Raw genomic sequence first — 24,928 nt, forward strand, 5'->3', positions numbered from 1 at the left:
AGAATAAAAATATAATTTAAAATTTAGACTCAAGAATGTACGGTTTATGTCATCAAGAATGTTCCGTTCAAAGTCGTCTCTAGAAATCACATCAACCAATTTCTGGTCATACTCCAGTGAGTTTATCAAAAAGCTTATGGATTGGGAGGTTTACGAAGTTACTCAAAGGAGACTCGACGTAACATTTGATGCATCGCAAAGGCCATAACACAATGGTTAGATGCTTATTCATTTATTTATTTTTGGAAGGAAACCTCAATCACCTACCTTATGTTATTTTTGGTCATTGTAAAGGTCCATCAATAGAAACATGAATGTTAATAGGATTATTCTTATTATAAGGTCTGTAAGAATATCTTAATTAGAGTCTAAAAATTAAATTCCATATCAAAGTAGGAAATTAATCATTATGCTATTTAGTTTTCATAATTTATAATTGGTTAAATGAAGTTTGAAAAATTATTACATATTAGCTTCAATAAAGTTCAATAAATAAGGGAGAAAAAAAGTTAAGGATCATATATCAAAATCTACACCTAATTTCACGTGGTGCATTAATTTGGAAGAACCACAATTTGAATGCACCAGTGAGCATCCCAGAGTGAGAAAACGATTGATTCATGAGGAGTAAGGAATGATAGTGAGAGGTGTCTGCTCTGTCCCGGACAGAGTGACAACGCCATCGTCGTTTTGTAATGCAAACAAAAAACGACATGTTGTTTTCTGGCAGAGGATCTCTATAGAGAGAGAGAATTTGGAGTGAGCGACAGGCATGAAATATCGCAAGCACTGTTAACTGTCTCTCTCTGATCTCCCTCCAAATGCGCTCCAAATATATAATAATATTATTATTATTATTTTGTTTTATTTTCATCGCTCTCTCAGTTTCTTTCTCTAGAAGCAACCGTTAGATGCACAGCGATTCCTTTCTCTCTGAAACAGAAGAAACAGAAGAAGAAGAAGAAGAAGAAGAAGAATCGTCGTTTGCTTTATATTTGGAAAATGCATTTCGCAAGTCTCGACGACACTCCAATGTTCCGCCAACAGGTTCTCCTCGCATTCTTCTGTTTCATTCTTATCATTTTCGTTGCGGTCTTAATTTGATTCTCGGATTGAACGATTGTGTTGATCTTATGATACAGATAGATAAATTTGGTTGAAGAGGATGTATTGTATTGATTGTAAAAAGCGTTGGAGAGAATGTGTTTTGTGGTTTGGTTTTTGTGTTGAAAAGTATTGGTTTGCTTAATTTATAAATCATGAATGGCTGTGGATGCAGCTCCAGTGCTCGGAGGAAAGTGCAGAATCATTACGCTCTAGATGCTGGAAGTTCTACAAAGGATGTCGAAAGTATACGTAGGTTTTCCTTATATCCATCTCATTGTTGATTTGAATTTTGCACTGTTGTACTTTTGTTGTGGGATTACCTAGTTAGTTGTATATGAGTTTGTTCTATTGGAATGAAAATTACAAGCACGTGAAGTTTTAAGGGCAAGTAGAGACTCATTATACTCCTAAGTAGGCAGAGACTTCAATGAATCCAAAATTAAAAAAAATAAAATAAGTTGAGCAAACTCCCCCCCATCTACTCTCACTTAACTTCCTTGAACTCATTCACCATTGGGGGATACAAGTTGAAACTTGAAATCTACGAGGTTTTATCATGGCTTATAGACCCTTAACCTTAGGTACTCTCAGCAACTCAACAGTTTAAAATAATTCAAAAAGGATATTGATGTTCAAATTGTATGTTTCAACATTTCATTGAATGCATACTGTTATTCAAACAACATAGTAATTCTTGAGTTTTAGATTTATATCTTGACCAATAATAACAACAAGCAAGCAAATGCGCCTAGAGTGAAATACAACTTCTTTTAAAGATTCTTTTAGTATCACCTTTCCATCCCTAAAAATTTTCAAACAACTAAGTAGCTAAAAACTCTCTCTTGTACTAACTGCTTCATTGTTTTTCCAAATGGATCCAAAATCATATGTAAAGAGCTTTTAAATATATGGCTTTGAAAATTTTTCAAATTTTGGATGTAAGAGGAAAATATGTCTGGACAGGGTGGGTGCACAAGGTCTAGAGTTCACTAGTTATATCAGAAAATAGAGTAGGAACAAGGAGAAAGAAAGCTATAGATTTTCTTGTTTACTGTGAACTGGGTAAGAGCCTTGTTTAAAAAAAATCTTATAAGATACTACCTACATGTATTGGAACTACAGAACAATTTATATCATGATATTTGATCTAATCAAGGAATACTTTTGACCACTATGGCTGACTAAGTAATCACAGTCCTTGCGTTCTTAAAAATTCTTATTGCCTGGTATTTTTAATACTTTTATAGGGAAGGGCTTGGAGAGGCATATGATGGGGACATCGCATTTGCAAGTGCCCTTGAAAATTTTGGAGGAGGGAATAGTGATCCTCATTTTGTTGCTTTGGGAGGTAAGCCTTATTGGTCTCTCCCCACCACTTGCACTGTCTCATAAAACTAAATGACTTTCTTTGTGATATGCTAAGTAAGAAGCAATAACTGGAAACATGTTTACTTGAAGGTTATCTTGGGTTATGTAGAATATTCTAGATTGTGATTTGTCATTTATTGCTTTTTTGCAATCTGTTCCCTTATTTATTAGTGTCTCTTGTTATTGTAAATAAGTCTCTTAGTTTACTGTTGCTATTTATTGGTGTAGCTCACTGTACTCAATATAAAAAGGACCCATTGGGTCTCAATGAATCAAGAAATTAAGTTATTCAGTCAAAACACTTCTTCTTTTCTACATGGTATCAAGAGCTGGTTATATTCCAGTCTCTTCCCTGTTCTGATATTTTTTTTCTTCTTCCTATTCCTTTTTTTTTTTTCGTTTTTGCCACTGCCAAAGCCAGAATCCTTACCTAAACACCTCCAACCACAAAACCAAGGCCACCATTAGGTTCAGAACAAAATTCCGAGCCAGCCCACAAAAGACCCGTCGCCGAAAACTCCTCCACGCGCTGCCACCAACCTGCAGCCTTGCCGGCGCGTGTGATCCACGCGCCGCCCTCCCGTCATTTTTTTCCGGCGAGTCATACCTCGTTCTAATCGTCTACCTCCCCCTATTCTATTTTGAGGGTCAAAATCGTACTTGGAAGAACTTTTTTTCTGGGTACCTGTTGTTAGAAAGCCATGGACGCTGAAAGTTTTAAAAATTCGTCTTGAATTTTGTCCGGAACCTCACCCTTTCCTAACTCTTCGTCTTCTGGAGACAACCCAACAATGCAGATCACCAATCACCGTTTAAACGGTAGGAACTATGTGCAATGGTGTCAATCTGTTAAGTTGTTTATCCAGGCTAAAGGGAAGATGGGGTATCTTGACGGAAAAAAGGTAAAACCAGCAGAACGTGAACCTGGATATGATGCTTGGGTGACTGAAAATGCTTTGGTCATGACATGGCTGACTAATTCTATGGAACCAGATATCAGTCAAACTTATATATTTCTTGATACGGCTCAAGAAATTTGGGAAGTTGTTAAAGAATATTACTCAGACTCATGAGATAGATTATCAGGAGACATTTGCTCCTGTTGCCAAGCTTAACACTATCCGCGTTCTGCTATCTCTTGCCGCCAACCTTGATTGGCCATTGCAACAGTTAGATGTTAAGAATACCTTCTTGAATGGTGATCTACATGAGGAAGTTTACATGGATCGACCTCCTGGTTTTGAAAAAGGGGATGGTTCTGTGTGCAAGTTGCAGAAGTCTCTCTATGGACTTAAACAATCTCCCAGAGAATGGTTTGGGAAATTTACTCAAGCTGTTAAGGGGAGGGGGTTTACCCAAGCTCAGACTAATCACACTTTATTTTTTAAACACTCCGACAAAGGTAGAATTGTTATTCTCATCGTTTATGTTGAAGACATAATTGTCACTGGTAATTATAGCGAGGAGATAATCTCTTTAAAAAAATGTTTAGCTGACCAGTTTGAACTAAAAGATCTTGGATCTCTCAAATATTTCCTTGGCATGGAAGTTGCTCGGAGTAAGGAAGGAATTTCTTTAACTCAGAAAAAATACATTATAAACCTGTTGCAAGAAACAGGTATGCTTGGGTGCAAGCCGATAGAGACTCCAATTGAAGCTAATATCAAGTTAGGAGTTGAGGACAGGGAACATGTTGATAGGGAGCAGTACCAGAGACTAGTGGGGAAATTAATCTATTTGTCTCACACTCGTCCTGATATTGCTTTTGTTGTGAGCATGGTTAGCCAATTCATGCATTCTCCTAAGGAAAAACACCTTAGTGCTGTTTATAGAATTCTCAAGTACCTCAAAAACACCCCTGGTCGAGGAATTCTCTTTAAAAGGGGGAACAAAAGGGTGATTGAAATTTATACTAATGCAGACTGGGTTGGCTCTGCAATGGACCGAAGATCTACTTCAGGATATTGTACTTATGTCTGGGGAAATCTTGTGACCTGGAGAAGTAAGAAACAAAATGTTGTTGCAAGAAGCAGTGCAGAAGCGGAATTTCGGGCTCTAGCCCATGGTATTTGTGAAAGAATTTGGTTAAGAAGGCTTCTGGAGGAGTTGAAGATCTCTTATTCCCTACCTATCAGATTATATTGTGATAATAAGGCTGCTGTCAGCATTGCTCAAAACCATGTTCATCATGACAGAACAAAACATGTGGAAGTTGATCGTCACTTTATCAAAGAAAAAATAGAAGACGGTAGTGTATGCTTGTCATATATACCTACCAAGGAACAGACGACAGATATTCTCACCAAAGGATTACTTAAGCTGACCTTTGAAGATTGATCAGCAAGTTGGGAATGATCAATATATATCTCCCAACTTGAGGGGGAGTGTAGAATATTCTAGATTGTGATTTATCATTTATTGCTTTTTTGCTATCTGTTCCCTTATTTATTAGTGTCTCTTGTTATTGTAAATAAGTCTCTTAGTTTACTGTTGCTATTTATTGGTGTAACTCACTGTACTCAATATAAAAAGGACCCATTGGGTCTCAATGAATCAAGAAATTAAGTTATTCAGTCAAAACACTTGAGTATAACAAGTCATATTGTTGCTGGAGGTATACTCCAGTGCTGTGCATAATACTTTAAAGCCATTAACCGAGCTTCCAAAATCCCTTAGGAAATACGGTCAAAGTTGCCACATATATTCTAAAGCATGTTTTGTTGATTTACTCTTTGCCCTTGCTTGTTTAAACCTCTGTGCTTCCATTCAATGTACATAATTTTGCATTTAGTTTCATTACATGAAACTTATCTTTGCTATTGATTTTGATAAATTTTGTTTTGATATTCCCAGGATCTGTTATGGACAAATTTACTATTGCTTTGAGAGAAATCAGTACATACAAGGAACTTCTTCGGTCACAAGTAATGATTTATCTGATGTTGACATTGTCTTTCTTGTTTTTCGGCAGTACATACAAGGGTAGATTTTATATTTTACTGGCTGCTTGTTCTAGTAGAGGGATGCCCTTTTTGTATACTTTCAACTATCTTGTTTGTAAACACAACGTGTTGGCTGTACCTATTCCTCATTGAATAATAATAAATTTATGATATTCAGGTGCATATTCAAATCATAATACTTGCTACATAGCCTCTTTTCCTTGCCCTGGTCCTAGGCCAGGTTTATTCATAGCTTAAAAGAAATATTGACCAATGATAGTAAAATAAAAGTACTTGAATATTGGTGAAACTTGTGGCTTTGCTGTCTTTTAACTTAAAACTTGAGCTAATTTGTCACTTGATGATGGCTGGGATTTTTTTTCCCTAGTAAATTAGAGGCAACTGTTCTAATTGATATTGTTATGCTGACTATAATTAATATGGCTTCCTAGGTAGAGCACGTGCTCAATGACCGGTTACTACACATTATCAATGTGGACATCCATGAAGTCAAGGTATCTTGTGAGCATTTGATATTGTTTTAATGTTTATACATAATAGTGTTAAGAGGATGAGCCTGGAGCAGTGGTAAAGTTGTTCCTTGGTGACTGAATGGTCACAGGTTCAAATCCAGGAAACAGCCTCTTTGCAATTATGTTAGGGTAAGGTTGTATACGAGGATTGCCCTCACCCCACCCTCGCTAGTCGAGGTTTAATAGGGAGTGGTTTATACATAACGGTGTTGGTTATTATACACCAAACCTGTAGAATGTTAAGCCGTCATACTTAATGATATGACTTAACTACAGTTAGCTTCAGTAGTTTCTCTAGTGAATCCATATAAGTCATAAAGCAGTATGGCGTTCCCCTTCCTCTCTCTCGAGATGTAATTTATGGCTCTTGGTATGTGACAAGACTTCAATTTGTATTTAACAATATGGAATCTCACATAAAATGAAATTACTATGTCCAGTTCTTTTTTGCATATCTAAACGAATATTACAAAGGGAATAGATAAATAATTTGTCTGGTGAGGAAGGAACTCCTCAAATAATCAATGAAATTAGGAGCATATAAGCATATGGAAAAGTGTAAAGGCTAGTAATTTAACTCATTCTCTAGAGATGTAGATCAGTGGGTACTAGATGAAGTAAAGCATAAAGAGCATGATATGTGCAGCCCATACACAATTTCTTATTTAGACGCTAACTTAAAACCTAATAATCAGTGGCTAACCTGTAGTCTAATCACTAGCTAATCAAGATAATTATTGTTGACTATATATTCTAACATAAATGATAATAATATTTAATATTTTAACACTCCCCCTGAAGATGAAGCTGTTAAGCTCTCATCTTGTTACCAATAAACCCAGCCAAACAGTGCCAAACACAACCAAACAGACCTATTTTGCATAAAAAAATAACCAAGTACAAGGAGAGAGTAATCTATGTAATAAAGTATGTTGACCTTAAAGTGGATACAATACGACTAGAACCCGAAACATTAGAATGAACCAAAGCAAAGGGAGAGGCAGCTTGACTGTAGACTCTATTAGAAAATGGGCTATGTGTGTGCTTTCATAATTGACAAGACTCACAACGAAGACTAGACAATTGGAGAGGCTCAATACCAATATTTAACAACATAGCTCATGTATTTCGTCATAGGAGAAAATACTCAAAATTATAAAAATAGGAAGAAATAACTATGATCATAACCGAAATTCAGCTCAAGATACCAATACTTATCTAGTCAGTTATGGTAAATATATTATAACTATATATAGTAAAACAAGTTCAAAACTAGAGATCCTTTAGCTCAAAGTTCATAACTCAGGCTGCGTTTAGAAATTTCAGGATGTTCACCTTTATTGTAAGAGATAATGTCATTCCAACATGTGGCGCATTACTGTCAGTTGCAGACAGGGAGCTGATTCTGTTGAGTTAGTTAGAAGCTGTTATTCAGTTTCTGTTATCTGTTATAAATAGATTGTACTATGTATCAGATTATCAGCTGTTGAATTAATGGACTATATTCATATTCCCTCAACCTCTCCAATCTCCTTTCCTGCATTTTCTCAGTTTTCTTCAGTCATAAAATTTCGACAAAATTTAATTAAAGTAGGGTGATACTAAAAGGCAGCAACAAGAGTGTTCCAAGTACTTGCATACAATCCAAAGCTCTTTAAGGGAAAACTTGTTAGTATGGTACCCAATTACTTCCTAGCTTCTAGTGGCTGTCCAAGATAGTCCAAAGTCCAAACCTAGACAAAAGGGTAAATCTATTAATAACTCTATGGCTGTGATTAACAGCTTGAAACACTGTAGTTAGAGGTAAAGGAACGATAAGATTAAGTAATTTCAAATTTTCATTATGATGATCCCTACCCAAATGATATCCTAGTTTTATAATCTAATTCACTCTTTGATTCGACTCCTCAACACTCCTTAGGGTTGGACGAAGGAACCATAGGAAACATGCTGTAAGGGGTTTTGTATAAAGTCAAAAATTTGGAAGCAATTCATCCAAAGAAAACACCAGGATATGAGGGAAGATAAAAAAAATAGGGTTGCAGAGCTCCTTAAGTAGATTCTTTTTGGGGATGGGATCACATAAATGGATGCTTTACAAGGTTTCAGCAAGCCTTTCTTTATAGGCTTGCTACTTCACATGCATAGACAAAGTCACAAAGATGCACCACCTAACTCAACAAAGTATTCTTCACCAAGCCTTGTCAAAAATGTAGAACATGCTTGGCAATAAATTGACTAACCAAGTTACTTGACTTGATGAGGAATTTGTCAATCTTTATAAATTATGATGTCAAGGCTTCCATTCATAAAACATGCACATTTTTTTGCCATAAATGAAATCAAACATCTGTTTTACGCACTGAATAAGGTTTGTACATTGATTTTTAAATGAAGCCACTAATTCCTATCACAAAGCTAGATAATTTATTGTATCCAATTACTATAGAATACCAAATATTTTCCCTCTTGTTAAAAAGATAAGATTATCACACCAAGCTCTAAGAAAGTTTTAACTATCTTAAAACATCCTATTTCTTAGGGTGGAGAGTTGTGGTATATTATTAGCCACTCCATTTTTTTATTTTTTTTTATTTTGCATGTAAATTAAAATAATAGACCTCCAATCAATAGCATTTTCTCTTTGCACCCCTTAAGCCAAATTGGCTTGGTCCACCCCTGCCTATTCCTTCTATTATACTCCTAATCAAATTGCCTCGCAATATTGTCAAAAATCTAGTGGCTCAAAATCGAAACTTTAAACAAACCAAACCTTAAGGTTCAAACATTTCCAATCTCTTCTAGATGACAACTTTTAGCTGAAGAAATGATCTGGAACAATGTGTTCTTGACCATAATCGAAATGCTGCTCATAGTCCTTGAGCACCTTATTTGAACAAAATGAATAATGCTTTACTTCCTAGGCTTACAGGGGGAATAATCAGTTTCTGTTTATTTAAATCTAAATGATTAAAAAATGTCGTTATTTTTTGCTTGCTAACTGCAATGTAATTTTGATAAAGTGTTAGAGAATATAATATAAATCATTAAAAAGACCCTCACCTAACAGCTCTGGTTGAATTGGTTCTTAACATGGTATGCTCTTGCGTGAGGGGGTGTGTTAGAGAATATAATATAAATCATTAAAAAGACCCTCACCCAACACCTTAAGGTTTTGGGTTGAAGTGGTTCTTAACATAAAGAGATAGTGGAGAGAAGAGTTGAAATTATGACTACTCTAAAAACCGTGATGAAATAACTTCATTTTAAGAATATCAATTAAACTAATCACGGTGAAAATTTCATATGACTGGTATACCCTTTTTTTTTCTTTTCTTCTAATGCTTCAAGGAATGCTTGCAGGAAGCTCGGAAGCTTTTTGACAAAGCTTCCCCTGTATATGACCAGGTACTTCTCATTTTCATGCAAAGGTTGCCCAACGTAATGAACTCTGATCAATAGATTTTCTTTCCTTCAGCTACATGTGTATTACTTGTGAGCTATATAATTTACTCGATGAGAAGAAGCGTAACTGCTTCTCTTGTTAACTGATACTAGGAATAATATAAAACCAAAAACCACTTCCCGATAAATCCGACTAGCGAGTATAGAGTGGAGGCAATCCTTGTACGCAGCTTTACCTTTACATAATTGCAAAGAAGTTGTTTCTTGAATTCGAACCCATGACTTTTCACTCATGAAAGAACAACTTTACCACTGTTCCGGTTCGCCCACCTTTATACTAGGAATAATATAATCAATATTATTTATTTTCACAATTAACTTTTCAATCAATATCTGTATTGTCAAGATGTTTCTTAGTTAAGGACTATCATGGATTGATTTATGTTTTAAAATCTCCAATTCACTTGTTGAATTTTATGTGTTGATGCTTCTAAATTTGATAATTTAGAGAGTTAGAATTTGGGTTTTGATGAAAATAATTAAATGAGATAATGGAAAGCGACCTTGTAGTTGTATGCTTGAAATTTTCAATTTTTCCCTAGGTCCAATCTCAGTTATTTCATTTGGTCGAATTTCAAGGTACTATCATTTTTTTTTCCATATAATCAATTGCTCACGCAATTTCTGGAGTTGCTACTCTGCAAAAATACTTGGCTTTTTATTGGCAACTTACATATTAAAATTTCAATTTGAGTTTGCAGTACTTTGGAAGGAATATGATGCGTGAGTTTGTGTGTGTATAAGCTGTTGACAGTCACCTACATATCTCTTGATCATAACACAAAAGGAATGTGGATTTTGTGCTACAGGCACGTGAAAAGTTTATGTCATTGAGAAAAAGCACTAAGATTGATGTTGTTACTGCCACAGAAGAGGTATTTCCAGTAGCTTTTCTTCGGCATTTTTTGTTTATAAATTAGTCCAATAGCTTGTCATGAGTTACTATGATCCTTTTGAATCTAATCTGGTCTAGAGACATTCCAGGAATTACAGAATGCAAGAACGTCATTTGAGGAAGCCCGTTTCAATCTGGTATTTTTAGTTGCACGAGGGTTTACTTTGAGTAAGATGTACAGTGTATCATTAGGTCTTAACTACATGACATATTTCATCATCTAGGTTGGTGCTGTTAATAACATCGAGGCCAAGAAGAGATTTGAGTTTTTAGAGGCTGTCACTGGAATAATGGATGCTCATCTTCGATACTTTCAGCAGGTGTCTGACATAGTCATATATATGGCACTTTTCCATATGTAGAGCACTTACGCTGTTTCTGAAAATTCTTTCTCTTGCAGGGATATCAGCTATTGCATCAGATGGAACCTTTCGTTGGCGAGGTTTTGATATTAGTTCTATATTTTTGCTTTTAATTTGACCGCTGATAGTACATATAGTTCTTTTCAACTGATAAGTAGATGTAATTTTCTTTTGATTTCTCTAAAACTAAAATCCATGGGAGATCAAGAAGATGATACACACAGTTAATGTATATACCATCTGACTATTAGGTTAGTATAACACATTTGAAATTGTTAACATATTGTTAACATATTAGGTTAGTATAACACATTTGAATTATTGGTGGGGTCATCCAAATATGTAACCCACCGGTTAACCACTGTGACATGTTTACTTTTTGAAGTATAGAGCAAAGTTTTTGGTTTGAAGCTATGATTAGTGTTCCTAATTTATTTTGACTGAATGAAAGATCTTCTTTCCTGTATCTGAGGCACTTTTTTTATTCTTTTAGAATCAATTTTCTTTTGCATTAATTAAAAATAATCTACTATTAATCTAATGGCTAAAAGGAGAAACTTATAAGACCTAATAGTCCTTCATGTGAGGCATGATATTGGTCCAAGGGGTGGGCATTGTTAACGGTTATTGAAATTTGGGAACCTTTTTCTTAACTTCTTGCTCAAGAGGTAAGGGGTAGAATGCCAAAATATTTGATTCAGCTATGTTGCAGGTTTTGGATTATGTACAACAGTCAAGAGAAAGTTACAATAAGGAGCAGATTTCACTTTATAAAAGAATGCAAGAATACAAAAGACAAGTTTATCAAGAAAGTAGGATGTCCTTGAATGGCCCTTATGGTTCTCCTAGTGCAGACTGTGTGCATCCTTTTTCTAGGATATCAAATGAAGTGGTATATGTCGTAACGGAATCTGCCGCAAGTGGAAAGGTATTTTAGAATATGACGTTTCCCTCTTTCTCTGAGAAGATGTATTTACTTCATTTTATAATTTCTAGATCCCAAGTCCTGTTACTAGCCAAAAATAACATTCTGTGTCTGGTCCATTGGCATCTTTTCATCTCCTGCACAAAATTTAGGTTCAAATCATTCGACAAGGGTATCTTTCGAAACGATCCTCCAGTTTGAGGGGTGACTGGAAAAGAAGGTATTTTGTTCTTGATAGTCGAGGAATGTTGTACTACTATCGCAAACCATGGAACGGGTCATATGTAAGTCACCAACTAATACTTAACTTTTAATACACTAAACTAGGTAACGCCCATTCTTCTTAATAAATCTGTGCATACCATTTCAGGGCAGCAATCAATCATCTCCAAAGAGGAATAGTGCCACGGAAAATGGTTCTGGGCTTCTGAGTCGATGGCTTTCCTCTCATTACCATGGGGGTGTCCATGATGAAGCCCGTCATACAGTAAACCTGCTGACGTCAACAATCAAGGCTGATGCTGATCAGTCAGATTTAAGATTCTGCTTCAGGATTATTTCACCATCCAAGAACTATACACTGCAGGTATTTATTCCAAAACTTTATCAACACATAGTTTGGGCTTTTATAACTACTTCTGAAGATACTAAGGAAAGCAGTGCAGGCAGAAAATGCACTGGACCAGATGGATTGGATGGAAAAGATAAATGGAGTAATTTCCTCCTTGTTGAGTGTCCAGACACTGGGAACGGTACACAGTAAAATTTTCTTTTAAATGCATCTTTTGATGCCCGTACTAATTTTGATTACTATAATTATAAAACAATTATGTGACAGACTCTCTCAGCTGACTCAGAAAACGGTGACTCTGACTCTGCCAACAAGGTTGATGTGGTAGAAAGTTCTCCAGATAATGATCGCACAGTGAATGAGAAGGCTACATCCAAGAATTCCACACCTGATAACCATTTACGTTCGTCTAAAAGTATGCAGTTGCATAAACACGGCATAAGTAGTGAAAAGCCAATTGATGTTCTTAGAAGGGTGTGCGGTAATGACAAATGTGCTGATTGTGGTAAACCTGAACCAGACTGGGCATCTTTAAACCTCGGCATCCTTATATGCATTGAATGTTCTGGTGTTCATCGTAATCTTGGTGTACATATATCAAAAGTAAGTAGTTTAGGTTGTACATATATTTTTACCCTTTGTTGTTGTATATGGTTCATGTCTTATCAACTTTGACTGACTAAAAGCTAGAGACAGTTTTTAAGGATCTGTGACCTGCTACCTCAAGCCCTCACCGTCTAGCTATCAATAGCTACCCTTAAGAAAAATATTAATTAAAGTATATATTTAAAGTTTTGTTGTATGCATGTAAACAGAGAAATATATTGGTAGTCGTTCAAACCATCATAAGGTGAAAATAAGTGCATGTCTTAGATACGCTATTTGGACTCAATTTCTTTCTTTAAGCTTAGCATTTAGCAAGGCCCAACTCTGCAAAATGTGGAGACAAATTGACAACAATTAATCTATGCAAACTAAATAAAAGCATGCAACATAATCTTGCAAACCTCAAAAATTTATATCTAGGGAATCAGGTTAGCAGAAGAGGGTTTGAAGAATGATTGTTAGAGTATTATACTATCGTTGTCTGAGTACGAATGCAGGCAGTACAAAAAAGAAAAGCGAATTATACTTAAAGATAAAAACTGATTAATGACCATCATATGAGACCTGTAAATATAAGCCTTATAAGCAATTAATTACTTATAAATTTACTCTGGCATTGCTTTCTTCTTCTTTCTCTCTCGCTCTCTTTCTTTTTTGTTCCCCTTTATTCAACAGTATTCATTGTAAATTTCAGCCACATTCTATCGTTAAATGGGAAAACAAAATCAAACATTTTTGGCAGGTACGATCACTGACACTTGATGTGAAAGTATGGGACCCCTCTGTCTTAAGCATGTTCAAGTCACTAGGCAATCTCTTTGCAAACTCAGTTTGGGAGGAGCTGTTACCTTCGACGAGTACTTTGCAAACTGATGACAGCTCTTCTGGGTAAGTATTGCAAAAATTGAAGGGATTAACTGTATGAACTTACGCTAATAAGCACCTGAAATGCAGTTCATCCAAGGCAGACATAGACAAGCCATTTCATGCAAGAAAACCAAAACATGATGAGTCTATTTCATTAAAGGAGAGGTTCATTCACGCAAAGGTAAACTTAGAAAATTTTAAGTGAATTCTTCAAATTTGTGAAGTAAAGAATTCTTAACCTTTTTCCAGATTAGAACATCAAGTAAATGTATTCTATTGTAATACCTATGAAGTTTGGCATACCTAAAGATATCCTGAGGAATAGTTAAGAGATTCAAGAAATCTAACCTTGATTAGCTGTTTCTGTGGTATTAACTTTCTTGGACGTTGGGGACCTGATATGTTGATCTCTGGAGCATATTTGGTTTGCAGATATCCTGTTTTGTGACCAATATAATAATATCTTTCAGTTGAATTATTATTTTATTAAGGAAATGAATCACCACGTAATTGTCAGACATGTAAGAACATAAACCTTTACATGATGGCTTAAGCTTTTGGAAGAGTTAGTTCTGACACAATATCTGAATATCTTTGACCAAGTGGTCAAGATCCCAATCCTTGCCTCCCAAATTCTTTCAACGCATGTAAAAATAGATTTATGCAATGTCCACATTTCAAACTCAAAGGGCAGGGCTTTTGTATGAAGGAGATATCAGAGATATAATAAAACCACTAATGAATCTTCACATAGCTTAAGCTTTTAGGAGAATTGATTATGAACAATAGTTATATTCATTGATAGAGTATATGGCCGTATTGTATTAGAGTTCAGAGTGCAGGTTTTGGTCAACAAGTTCTAGAGTTTAGAGTAGCATATTATTTTTCGCCAAAAAATGTTAAACTTATTTTATTGAATGACCAGATAAGCTTGACTGCTTGCTTTACTGCTATCGTCAATTGCTAACTCAAATTCTCAAACTCTGCTGCTTAAAGTATGAACTCTTGTATCATATTGTCCCATGTTACGTCACTATAAAGTAGGTGAAGTGGAGAACAGATGCGTAGAAGCAGACCATTTATTCTTTATCACTACATTTTAGACATCTATCCATTTGTTCAATTCTCTTTTTTCTAAAATGTGAAAATAGCGGGTGGATTTGGATAATTTTTGTACAATTACTTTTGAGAATAATTAATACTGAAAGAATGCTTAAGATAGATAAGTCAAAAGTAATCTGATGGGTGGGGGGGGGGGGGGGGGGGGGGGGGGGGAGAGAGAGAGAGAGAGAGCAGTGGTAATGCAGTAAAACAGAAATAAAATACAAATGAAAATGGCACTTGTAGAGGCCTTCTCTCTCACTCAGCAAATGCTGTCAAAACAACTCCCCCCATTGCCTACCTTCCTACGTGACCCATTCCCCTTTTATTCATGACCTCATGACCGAATCCCCTACCCCATAATACAATTCTTTCTCACACTCCCCAATCTTGAGTGTACACCCACAAAGTATAATGGATTGTCTACATCATTGTTTACCCTTCCTAGTGTAAACTCTAATGACCAAATCCTTGATGCACGAATGATTCTGTTTGGACTTTAATGATTACAAAACAGAAAGGAAAACTTTAATGATTAACCTATTATAATTCTGGATTTTGTTTGCATGAGTACTAAACAGAAAGGAAAACTTTAATGATTAACCATGAACTATCTCATTTTTTTGTTTGTGGTTTTTTTTAACTTTAACTCTATTGAACTTAATGGTCAAGTTTTACCAAAGTCCTTTGGGGACTACTTGATCTCCAGATCAAATCTCGGCCTAGCCAATTCACCTTCACTTTCCTACAGTGCAAAATGATGTTTGAAACCCGAAATGCATTTAGATAGTGCTATCAAAAAATGCACATATTGGATATTTAGTAACTGCGTTATTTCTTATTTAAACTTCGATAGATTTAATTTTTCTCCCTCTGTTAAAAACATCTAGCATTTAATAACAATTTTAGTCTAAATGTATTACTTGACGGAAGTTTAATACCCGGAGATAGAACTAAATGGTTTCTTATTGCAGTATTCTGAGAAAATCTTTGTTCGCCGGACAACGAAAAACCACCCTACCTTTTCACTGGCACAACAGGTGTGGGAAAGCATCTACGCCAATGACAAGAAAGCGGTATACCGGCATATTGTCCAGTCAGATGTGGATGTCAATGCCATCAGTCGGCAAGCATTATCTGGTATGTCTTCTTATCCCAGAATTGTCAACTTCAGGGAGGTTTTTGCTGTTTGAAAAACCAAGAAGTCCCGTACGAATAATTAGTTTCTGTACAGGAGGTGACTCTTTTAACGTGGCTTCTTCAAGTAATTCAAACATTTCATCGCAAAATGAAAATCGGTTGATTGAGGATATAAAAGATGGTTCTAGTGTGCTACACCTGGCCTGCCTAACTGGTGACGTTGGCATGGTGGAGCTGCTCCTACAGCGTGGGGCAGATATAAATGCTTATGATTCAAGCGGTCGTACACCACTACATTACTGTATTATCAGAACGAAGACCGAAGCTGCGAAAGTCCTTATTACCAGGTAATTAATTATATATTGGATGCTTTCTTAGATTATATATATATATATATAGATAGAATCATTTGACACCTCCTCTAAGAGTTGTTAGATCAAAAAATATCAATAGTGTTATATGCTTACAAATCAGAGTCGTTGATCTTTTTTGATCTAATGACTCTCAGATGAGGTGTCAAATTTGAAATTTGACACCGATGTCAAAAGATTCTACCTCATATATATATATATATAGAGAGAGGCAGGATCCTTTGACACCGGTGTCAAATTTGAAATTTGAAGTTTGACACCGGATCTGAGAACCGTTAGATCAAAAAAGATCAACGATTCTAAATTGTAAGCATGTGACACCATTGATCTTTTTTGATCTGACGGTTATCAGATCCGGTGTCAAACTTCAAATTTGACACCGGTGTCAAAGGATCCTGCCTCATATATATATATATATATATATATAAGATCATTGTGTGGGTGTGGGTCTATAAGTACTTAGTAGTCTTGCAATTTGCAAGAGGATGTAATCTATACCCGAATTCACGCTACAGTCGTCGAATAATCAATTACACTGCCAACTAGAGAAAGACACCCAACCTTCACGGGGCGTTTGGTTGAGGAGAAATTTTATGAATAATAGGGAAATGTTATACATAGGGAAATGGTTAGAAAGTGAGATAGGTAGGAAAATGTAAAAAAAAATTGTTTAGTTGGGAAAAAATTTATCGGGGAAATTAAGTAACTTTTATGAAATCTATGTTTGGTTGGAGGTAAAATATAGATGAGAAACAAGTTGGTATTACCAAAATAACCCTGTTTTTAAAAAAGCAAATACTGAAATATATAAGAGCGGAGGAACAACTAACAAAAAAACATCAGATGTTCCCACGCTCCTCTTATTGCTGCAAATTATTACAGAAGATTTAAAACAATCCCAAAACTTCAAAACTTTATACACGAACAAAAGAATTTTTTGCCTTCATATATATTACCCCGAGTAAAAATAAAAAATTCAGAATTTGTTTTTACAATAAATTTCGTGAATGACTGGATTTAGAGGTAGTGGGCTTGAGCGAGCAAGGGTTATGTCAATGAGAACTTCTGGTTGGCACAATATCCCTGTAGAAGAAGAAGATGCTGTAAAATAGCTCGAAACTAGTCCAAGTCTCGCCACCAGCCCTTGATAGAGGTAGTAGCTATAGGACGTTCCTTTCTTGTATTACCATTTCATGTATAATGACTGGAGGCTCTGAGATTCAAAACCAATTATATTTCAATTATTTGCTCTGCGGAGCATTCATGTAATATTTACTGTGTACGCGCTTGTCTCCATAGCAAGCAACGACCCCAAAAGGGAATTGAGTGAGGAACAGAAGCAGCAACAGAGAACCCAAACCGGCAGGGATAGCGATGGAGGGTACGCTCGTCATTTTCGGTCTTGCCTATAAACACCATTTACCTAGCTAACATACCATACCATATATCAAGAGGGGTTCTGTTAGCTGGCTTTCTCATTCATTTAGACGTCCATGTTGTTTCGCTTGCAATCTCATTTAGGTAGCAAAATATTCAGAATCCCTAAACCAAACAGAGCAACCCAATTATTCCACTTCTCACTTACTCATCTATCTCAACATTTTCCTCCAACCAAACACACTCTTATTGTGTTCTACGTATATTTATTGTATATGCTAAACATTTGAGGACGTGCTGAACTTTGAAAAATGTGAATGCACATTAATATATTCTTCCAATTCCATACTCCTTAAAGTGATAAATAAGTTTAACACTATTATTTTCATCATTTCTACGTTTTAGATTCATAGTAAACTAATTAGCTTGGAAGCATGAACCAAAAACATAATTTAGACGTTGACAAATGATTTTTTGATGATCATGCATATTTTTTCTTCATAGTTTTTTTTTTTCTATTATTTTTGTCACTTCTCCCATTAATTCATTGAGTAATGATGTTTGTTCACAAAAAAAAGTTATACTACTTTTACACTTTTGCTTGTTTGGGAAAAATAGAAGTAAAGAGAGGTGTTTTGAAATGTTTTTTATTGTTTTATTTAAACCACTCCATGTTAGTGAGGGTTATCCGGTCTTACCTAGAGTCTATTTCTTAGAGTTTTATTTTTATTATTAAAAGAAAAAAAAAGTAGCGTAAGTTTTTTGGTTTGCAAATATCATTTTTTAAATTCATTATTGTCCCCTTTCCTGGCTAAGCTGTACACCATAACCATCCAACAGGAATTCAGAGGCTTGAGATTAGGTTGGTCGAATTGAAATCTTATCCAAATTATAAGATTTTTGCTTGACCATGAATTAACTCTACCACAAGACCCTGATAAATATTGCATTTTAATTTCTGCAGCTTCATGGGAATTTTCCTCATATATATTATCTCAGATATGTTGTGCTCATGGTAAATATGTTCTGGTTCACTTTGGAAAACTTACTCTGAGTTTTTGCCAATCATGTACAGGGGGGCCAATCAACATGTCGCAGATAAAGAAGGGAACACTCCTCTTAAGTTTGCATCAGAATCCGACTCTGTTAGCAATGAAATTCTCGCTCTCTCGGCAAGCAGATGACATGCCCAAAAACTTACTATAAGCAGTCATTAAATCCATGTCTTGGATTTAAAACCCGTAGTTTGTTCCTTCTCAATAAAATTAAGGATCAAATAATACATGGATAGTTTAGCGCAGTAAGTAAAGAATCATCTGCTTCAACTCGAAATCTTAAGGTGTTGGATAAGGTTCATTGTACTATTTTTTAACACACTCTTTATGCAAGAGCCCTTTAGACTTGAAGCGTGGATATTGCACAGGTTTATATTATTTTATTTTTTTATTTTATCTTGTGCTTATTTAATTTCATTTAAAAGTAAATAAGGTGAAGGATTGAACTCGTGACCTTGAGGTCATTAAAGTTTTGATATCTTGTAAAGAATTATTTTAATTCAAAATCTTAAAGTGTATCGAATAAAAGTCTTTTTAATAATTTATATTATTCTCTAACAAATGTGGAGAATACTGAAGCTGGTGGGTTGATTTTGTTGGGTCAGTAGTCGTTATCTTCTTCGTTGAAGGATGAGATGGGTTGATCGCGGGCCTTCTTACATATTGTATAACCATAGCAATGAGGTTTAAATTTCTAATAACATGCGAAGTCCACAAGTCCTTTTATTTTACTGACGCAACCTTAATAACTTTTTTAAATGTAAGATGTTTAGCTATCACTTAAATTTAAAAAAAGAAATGATTTTAACCAAATTTAAAAACAAAAAACTCCCAAGTAAGTACGCGGTAATTAAAAGCGAAATATTCCCATGTAACGAAAAATTCACTAGGCAAAGACAAAAATAAAGAAAAAATCTAAATGACTCACTTATAGGGTGTGTATAACAATTATTCCGGAATCAATTTTTTTTTAATTTTTGTTTTCGGGAACAGAAATGGATAGGAAACTCGTTTGGTAAAATTGGTTTATTTTTTTGTTCCCGGGATGAACCAGTTTAATTTTTATGCTAGGGAACAGAAAAAAGAATCAGAAAAATTCTGCTTTTTTGTTCTCAACCACAAAATGAGAAATACTTATTTCTCTCAATCACTCTCCACCTCTACCATCATCACCGCCACCACCATCATCTTGACACGACTATCGCCACCGTCGTCGCCGCCGCCATCGTACCGCTAGTGCCGTCGTCGCCACCACGATGCCACCGCCACCATTACCACCACCTCCACCCATCACTACCATTATGCCATCGTCACCACCACCACAACTACCGTTGTCGCCGCCACCACCACCACAACTACCGCCACCACCACCACCGCCGCCACCACCACCACTACCGCCATCAACCACCACCATCATCGTCGCAACCACCACCACCATCGCCATCACTACAACCACCACCATCGCCACCACTACCATCACCTCCACTGTCACCAACCACCACTCTCATTGTCGCAACCACTACCGTCATCATCGTCGACGCCGCCACCAATCACCACCACCATCGCCACCATTACACCAACGTCACCACTACCATCACCACGCCATCACCACCACCGCCACCGCCACCATCACCACCACCACAGTCACCTACCACCACCGCAGCAGCCACTGCCACCACCACCATCATGATGCCTTCACAACCACCACCACCACCATGATGCCTTCACAACCACCACCACCACCATGCCACTGCTACCATTGTTGTCGCCACCAACCACCATACCCACCAGTCACCACCATTGTCGCAGTCACTGTCGTCACCTCCACTACCACCGCGGCTGCCACCATTACCACTGCCAACGTCGCAGCCACTGCCGTCACAAAGAGGTGGGATTCATTTCTTTAAAAAATTTCTCATTATTTTTCTCTTCCATGATTTATCTCTTTCTCTCACTTAAAATGATACAACTTTGTGTCCTTCAAAATAATACACACTTTCCCCTAATAGAAAAGCATTTTAAGATATTTTAATAATGTTTAATTTTATTAACAAATAATATCTTTTTTAATTTATTAAAAATAAAAATACGTTAATTAATATTTAAAATAAACTAAGAAAGGGTGAAAAGTAGAGACATAAATAGAAGAATAATTTATACAAAATTTATAAATAATTATATAATAAAAAATTGAAGAATTGCCACAGGCAAAAGATAGACAGCTAGATATTTATAAAATATATAGATAAATAAACAGATAGATAGATAGTATTGTTTTTACTTTTTAGGTAGCATGCGCAAAATGCAAATGTAATAAAAAAAAGAGTGCGATAAATATTTTATTTTTATTTTTTTGAGAAACTGATTATCTGAAGAAGTTAGGGAGCATTTGGTACATGAGAAATTTTTTGTTAGCGGAAAAAAAAATTGACACTAATATGGTGGGAACTATTTTTTGCCGGGTAAGTTACAAAAATGTGTTTGATAGACTAAAATTTTTTTCAGAAAATTGAGTTAAATTTACTGATGTTATGTTTGATTGATAGTTAAAAAATAATGGAAATATTAATAAAATTATGAAACTACCCATCAATTTGAATATACAATTTGAAATGTTCTGAATCTGATGTTAAAATAAAAGTTGTTTTGGTCAATGAACAGCAAAGGCAGCTTTATTTACCATGTTTCGAATGGTAAAGTTTGTGTTGGTTTCTATGTAGAAAAAAACTTGATGGGCACAAAAGTTTCCAATTATTTTTTTAACTCTCTCTCTCTGCCAAACATGGCTAACGTTTTCTCCCTACCCCATTTGACAGGCAAATTTTTTTTTCCATTGTAACAAACACCCCCTTAATGATTTGTTTTAGGAAAAAATATTTATCCTTTAAACGACACAACTTATATCATTTCACTTTCACAAAGAGGTAGAACCCATACTTTTATTTTTTTTGTCAACTCTCCATCCTTCTTTATCTATCTCTTTCTCTCTCTTAAAATGACACAATTTTATATTTTTTTAAATAACACACATTTTTTCCTTTGTTTTAACCTTGAAATGGGACCTTGATCCTAAACTTTTTTATTAAAAAAAGAAGAAATAAAAAAAAAGGTTGTAATAGTAAAAATTTCTTCAGTGAAAGTGAGTCTGATGGGCAGTGGGCATGAATCTTGCCAAATAATTCATCAATGATTCAATAGGGAGACTTTAAATTTGAATGTATGGCTTCCGTAATTCGTCTTTAAACTAATAAATTTCAAATTTGACCACTCAAAGTCCAAGTGTAGTAGCAGCAGCTGTCGCTACACATTGCGACCGCAATTTTATAAAAAAGCCGACACAACTAAATAATTATGACTACTCGCTACTGATTTGTCATTATTCTCTATCTTGGTGTCATCAATGTCATAAAATAACTTTTTTGAAAGAATAAAGACACTCATTGTGACCCCAAAACAAAAGAAACAATATAGAATCATAATAATAAACAGAAGAAACCCATTGCTTATCAAGATGGACACATAAGTGGTGGGGTTTTGACCCAAAATAAATAAATTTTAAAAAATACACCTATTTAGTTCGTTGATCAAATGTTTTAAAGGACTAACACAGAAAGTCGCATTTTAGGTGGTTACGCGTTTAGTCGCTCACCTAACACATGCGCATTTCTGACACATCTGAACACGTCTGTACCAGGTACGTGTCTAAACACGTCTGTACTAGATATGCGTTTCTAACTGTGACGCAACATGCGTGCCTGAATATGACACATCTTGGTATTGTGCTCGTCAGACTTGTCAGAAACACACACCTGGTACAAACGTGTTCAGACACATACCTGGTACAGACGTGTTCAGATTTGTCAGAAATACGCATGTGTCAGTTGCGCGACTAAACGCGTAACCACCTGAAACATGTCTTCCTGCATTAGTTCAGTAAAACGTTTGGTCAACGAACTAAACATACGAATTTTTTTGAAATTTGTATTTTTTTGGTCAAAAACCCCGCATAAGTTAAATTTTTAACCGTGTTAAAACTGAAGGGAATATAGTTTATGTTGCATGACATAAATACACACACAAAAAAGTAGGTGAAATTTATTATGGAAAAGATAAAGAAAGAAAATAGATGAATTTTACTCAATTTTTTATGTGAGCATAAGACAACATGAGAAATTATATTTTCTAAGACTGAATTTCGGTGGAAAAAAAACCTACGGCAAAGATAAGTGATAGGAAAAAAAATTATAAAGTAAATGATTCTGAAAGGAAATCAAAGAATTTTCTTTTCAACTTTCCCTTTTGAAAAATAATGCATATTGATTTGAATGGAAAAAGTTTGAGTATTTTAATTTTTCAGCATATAAATACAAATTTAATTTTTGAATTTGTGTGGATAAAAAATAGGAAAAAATATTTATACTTTTGCGAGAAAAAAAATTGTCACATTAATATAAAAGTGAGCAGGTTTCATTTTAAAGAGAAAAGAGAAAAAATATTAGTGGAATCCACTCATTTTTATGCAAATATAACAAAAATATTTTTTCTGCAATAAAAATAAAAATATTAAATCTAAAAAATATTATTAAAAGGACTATCTTTTTCTACAGCCGTGTAGGAGACATAGTTTGCTGTTGACCCATAAAAAAATGTGTTATATTTATTTTTTATTGGGGATTATTTTTCTCATTTAACATGAGAGAAAAATAATCTCCTACACACACATATGAAAGAGAGAGGAGAGAGAATAAAAGAGAAAGAGAAAATTTAAAGTGGATCCCACGTCCAATTTGTATCTAATGCATAAGATAATTATCTCATGTAAAATGAGATAATTATTTCCTTTTTTAATTTGTAAATAACTAATAGGCCACAAGTTATATGTTTATAGCATAAGATAATATATTTCTCCTTTCATAAAACTCATTTCTGTTTGGATAAGCTTTTGAAAAAAGGATTTTTTATGAGTAATTTTTTTTATTTTTTAAAAGTCAAAGTTATTTTATGTTTGGATGCAATATTTAAAAGGTGTTTTTAACTAAAAATGTTATTTGAATGTTAAAATAAAAAAAAAACATTTTTTATGTGTAAAATTACTTAAAAGTACAATGTAAATGTGCGAAAAGTTGTGTCTCGTTGGTTTACATCCATACCTCTTCTGGCTTTCATATTTTTCATCAGTATAATTTGGATCCTATACAAAGGGTGAAGTTCTATACTTGCTCTATGAAAGTTTCTGCTTGGCCCTCCTCATATATTCTTTGTCGCAAGGCCTAATAATAAGCTTCTCCGTCGTAGATCTAATAGCATATAAAAAATTAATTCAACTCAAAAAACTTAAGACATTAAGTGATGCTACGTTAATGATTTTATACTTATCTAATATTTATATCCATGTCATAAAAAAATAAAGTTGGTAAGGTTGTGATAAAACTTTTTTTTTTGTGAGAACTGATAATAAGTTTTTCCCATAATAATTTTAAGGGCATACACACCATATTGGGTTGGTGCAATAGGATTATTAACTACTAAAATGCTTGTTCAAGTCAAAATTCAAGTTCCCACCTCCTTAGCCACTAAAAATATTCCTTGAAGTTTCTTTTAAAAGTTCAATTTGACCAAAATAGTGCTAAAACTGTTTTGCATTTGGTTTATTTATTTTTTACCTCTTTAATACTGATTCGTAGCAATTTCCTTAATTTATAGAAAGAGATAATTATAACTCTGACATATAAATAAAGGGTTTATCATCTATCATTTAACATGATCACAAAAAATTTCCTACATATACAACATTTTGTGGGGCCCGCAGCAACAAAAAAAAAATCGGCACGCAAAACGAATCTCTATAACATAGCACAATCACTCTTCCTATAACATAACTCTTATAAAACCCATAAATAAAAGATTAAACACAGCAATTTGCGTGTCACCTCAAGCCTAAGTCAACACCCTTCCCATTATATATTTCAATTTAATTGTTCTCATTTCAAAGTATGCAAATAAATTTATGCGGTGACAACAAATTATAAAAACAGGCTCTTACTGGGATTGGAAAGCAAATTTTACCTTAGAGTTTGATGAGCATGTGTAATATCTTTTTTATGAAGAATCATCACCTGACATTCACGTTATTTATTTGGCTGATCTTATTAGAGTGGGAAGATCACAAGCTCTGGTGATTCAGTAACTTCTATTTCTATTTTAGTGTCGTGTTTCTGTTTTGGTGTCTGTCTTTGTTTTGTT

At 34.8% G+C, this 24,928-nt stretch overlaps 1 protein-coding gene across 1 annotated transcript; it reads left to right on the forward strand.

Annotated features, from left to right (window-relative positions):
- The first annotated feature begins 1,002 nt into the window (after window positions 1–1,002).
- LOC133314811 (ADP-ribosylation factor GTPase-activating protein AGD1-like) lies at window positions 1,003–18,817 on the forward strand. The gene is made up of 20 exons (XM_061516336.1): window positions 1,003–1,047; window positions 1,280–1,356; window positions 2,355–2,455; window positions 5,329–5,399; window positions 5,870–5,932; window positions 9,314–9,358; window positions 10,225–10,290; window positions 10,400–10,447; window positions 10,535–10,630; window positions 10,711–10,752; window positions 11,385–11,600; window positions 11,750–11,881; window positions 11,968–12,183; window positions 12,263–12,349; window positions 12,436–12,771; window positions 13,517–13,662; window positions 13,729–13,822; window positions 15,717–15,882; window positions 15,977–16,229; window positions 18,706–18,817. Exons 1-20 carry the CDS (start codon window positions 1,003–1,005, stop codon window positions 18,812–18,814), a joined length of 2,409 nt encoding a protein of 802 aa, XP_061372320.1. The 3' UTR covers window positions 18,815–18,817.
- The last annotated feature ends 6,111 nt before the right edge of the window (window positions 18,818–24,928 follow it).

The sequence above is a fragment of the Gastrolobium bilobum genome, unplaced genomic scaffold, assembly GCF_033153095.1.
Source record: "Gastrolobium bilobum isolate Gb01-03AN ecotype WA unplaced genomic scaffold, APGP_CSIRO_Gbil_v1 utg11595, whole genome shotgun sequence".
NCBI classification, from domain to species: domain Eukaryota; kingdom Viridiplantae; phylum Streptophyta; class Magnoliopsida; order Fabales; family Fabaceae; genus Gastrolobium; species Gastrolobium bilobum.

Excerpts from the sequence above, each read along its gene's own strand:
- LOC133314811 (XM_061516336.1), top strand. The coding sequence starts at position 1,003 with ATGCATTTCGCAAGTCTCGACGACACTCCAATGTTCCGCCAACAG. Across the intron at positions 10,631-10,710 it reads ATCTTCGATACTTTCAGCAG|GGATATCAGCTATTGCATCA; the intron begins GTGTCTGACATA and ends TTTCTCTTGCAG. Across the intron at positions 11,882-11,967 it reads AACCATGGAACGGGTCATAT|GGCAGCAATCAATCATCTCC; the intron begins GTAAGTCACCAA and ends ATACCATTTCAG.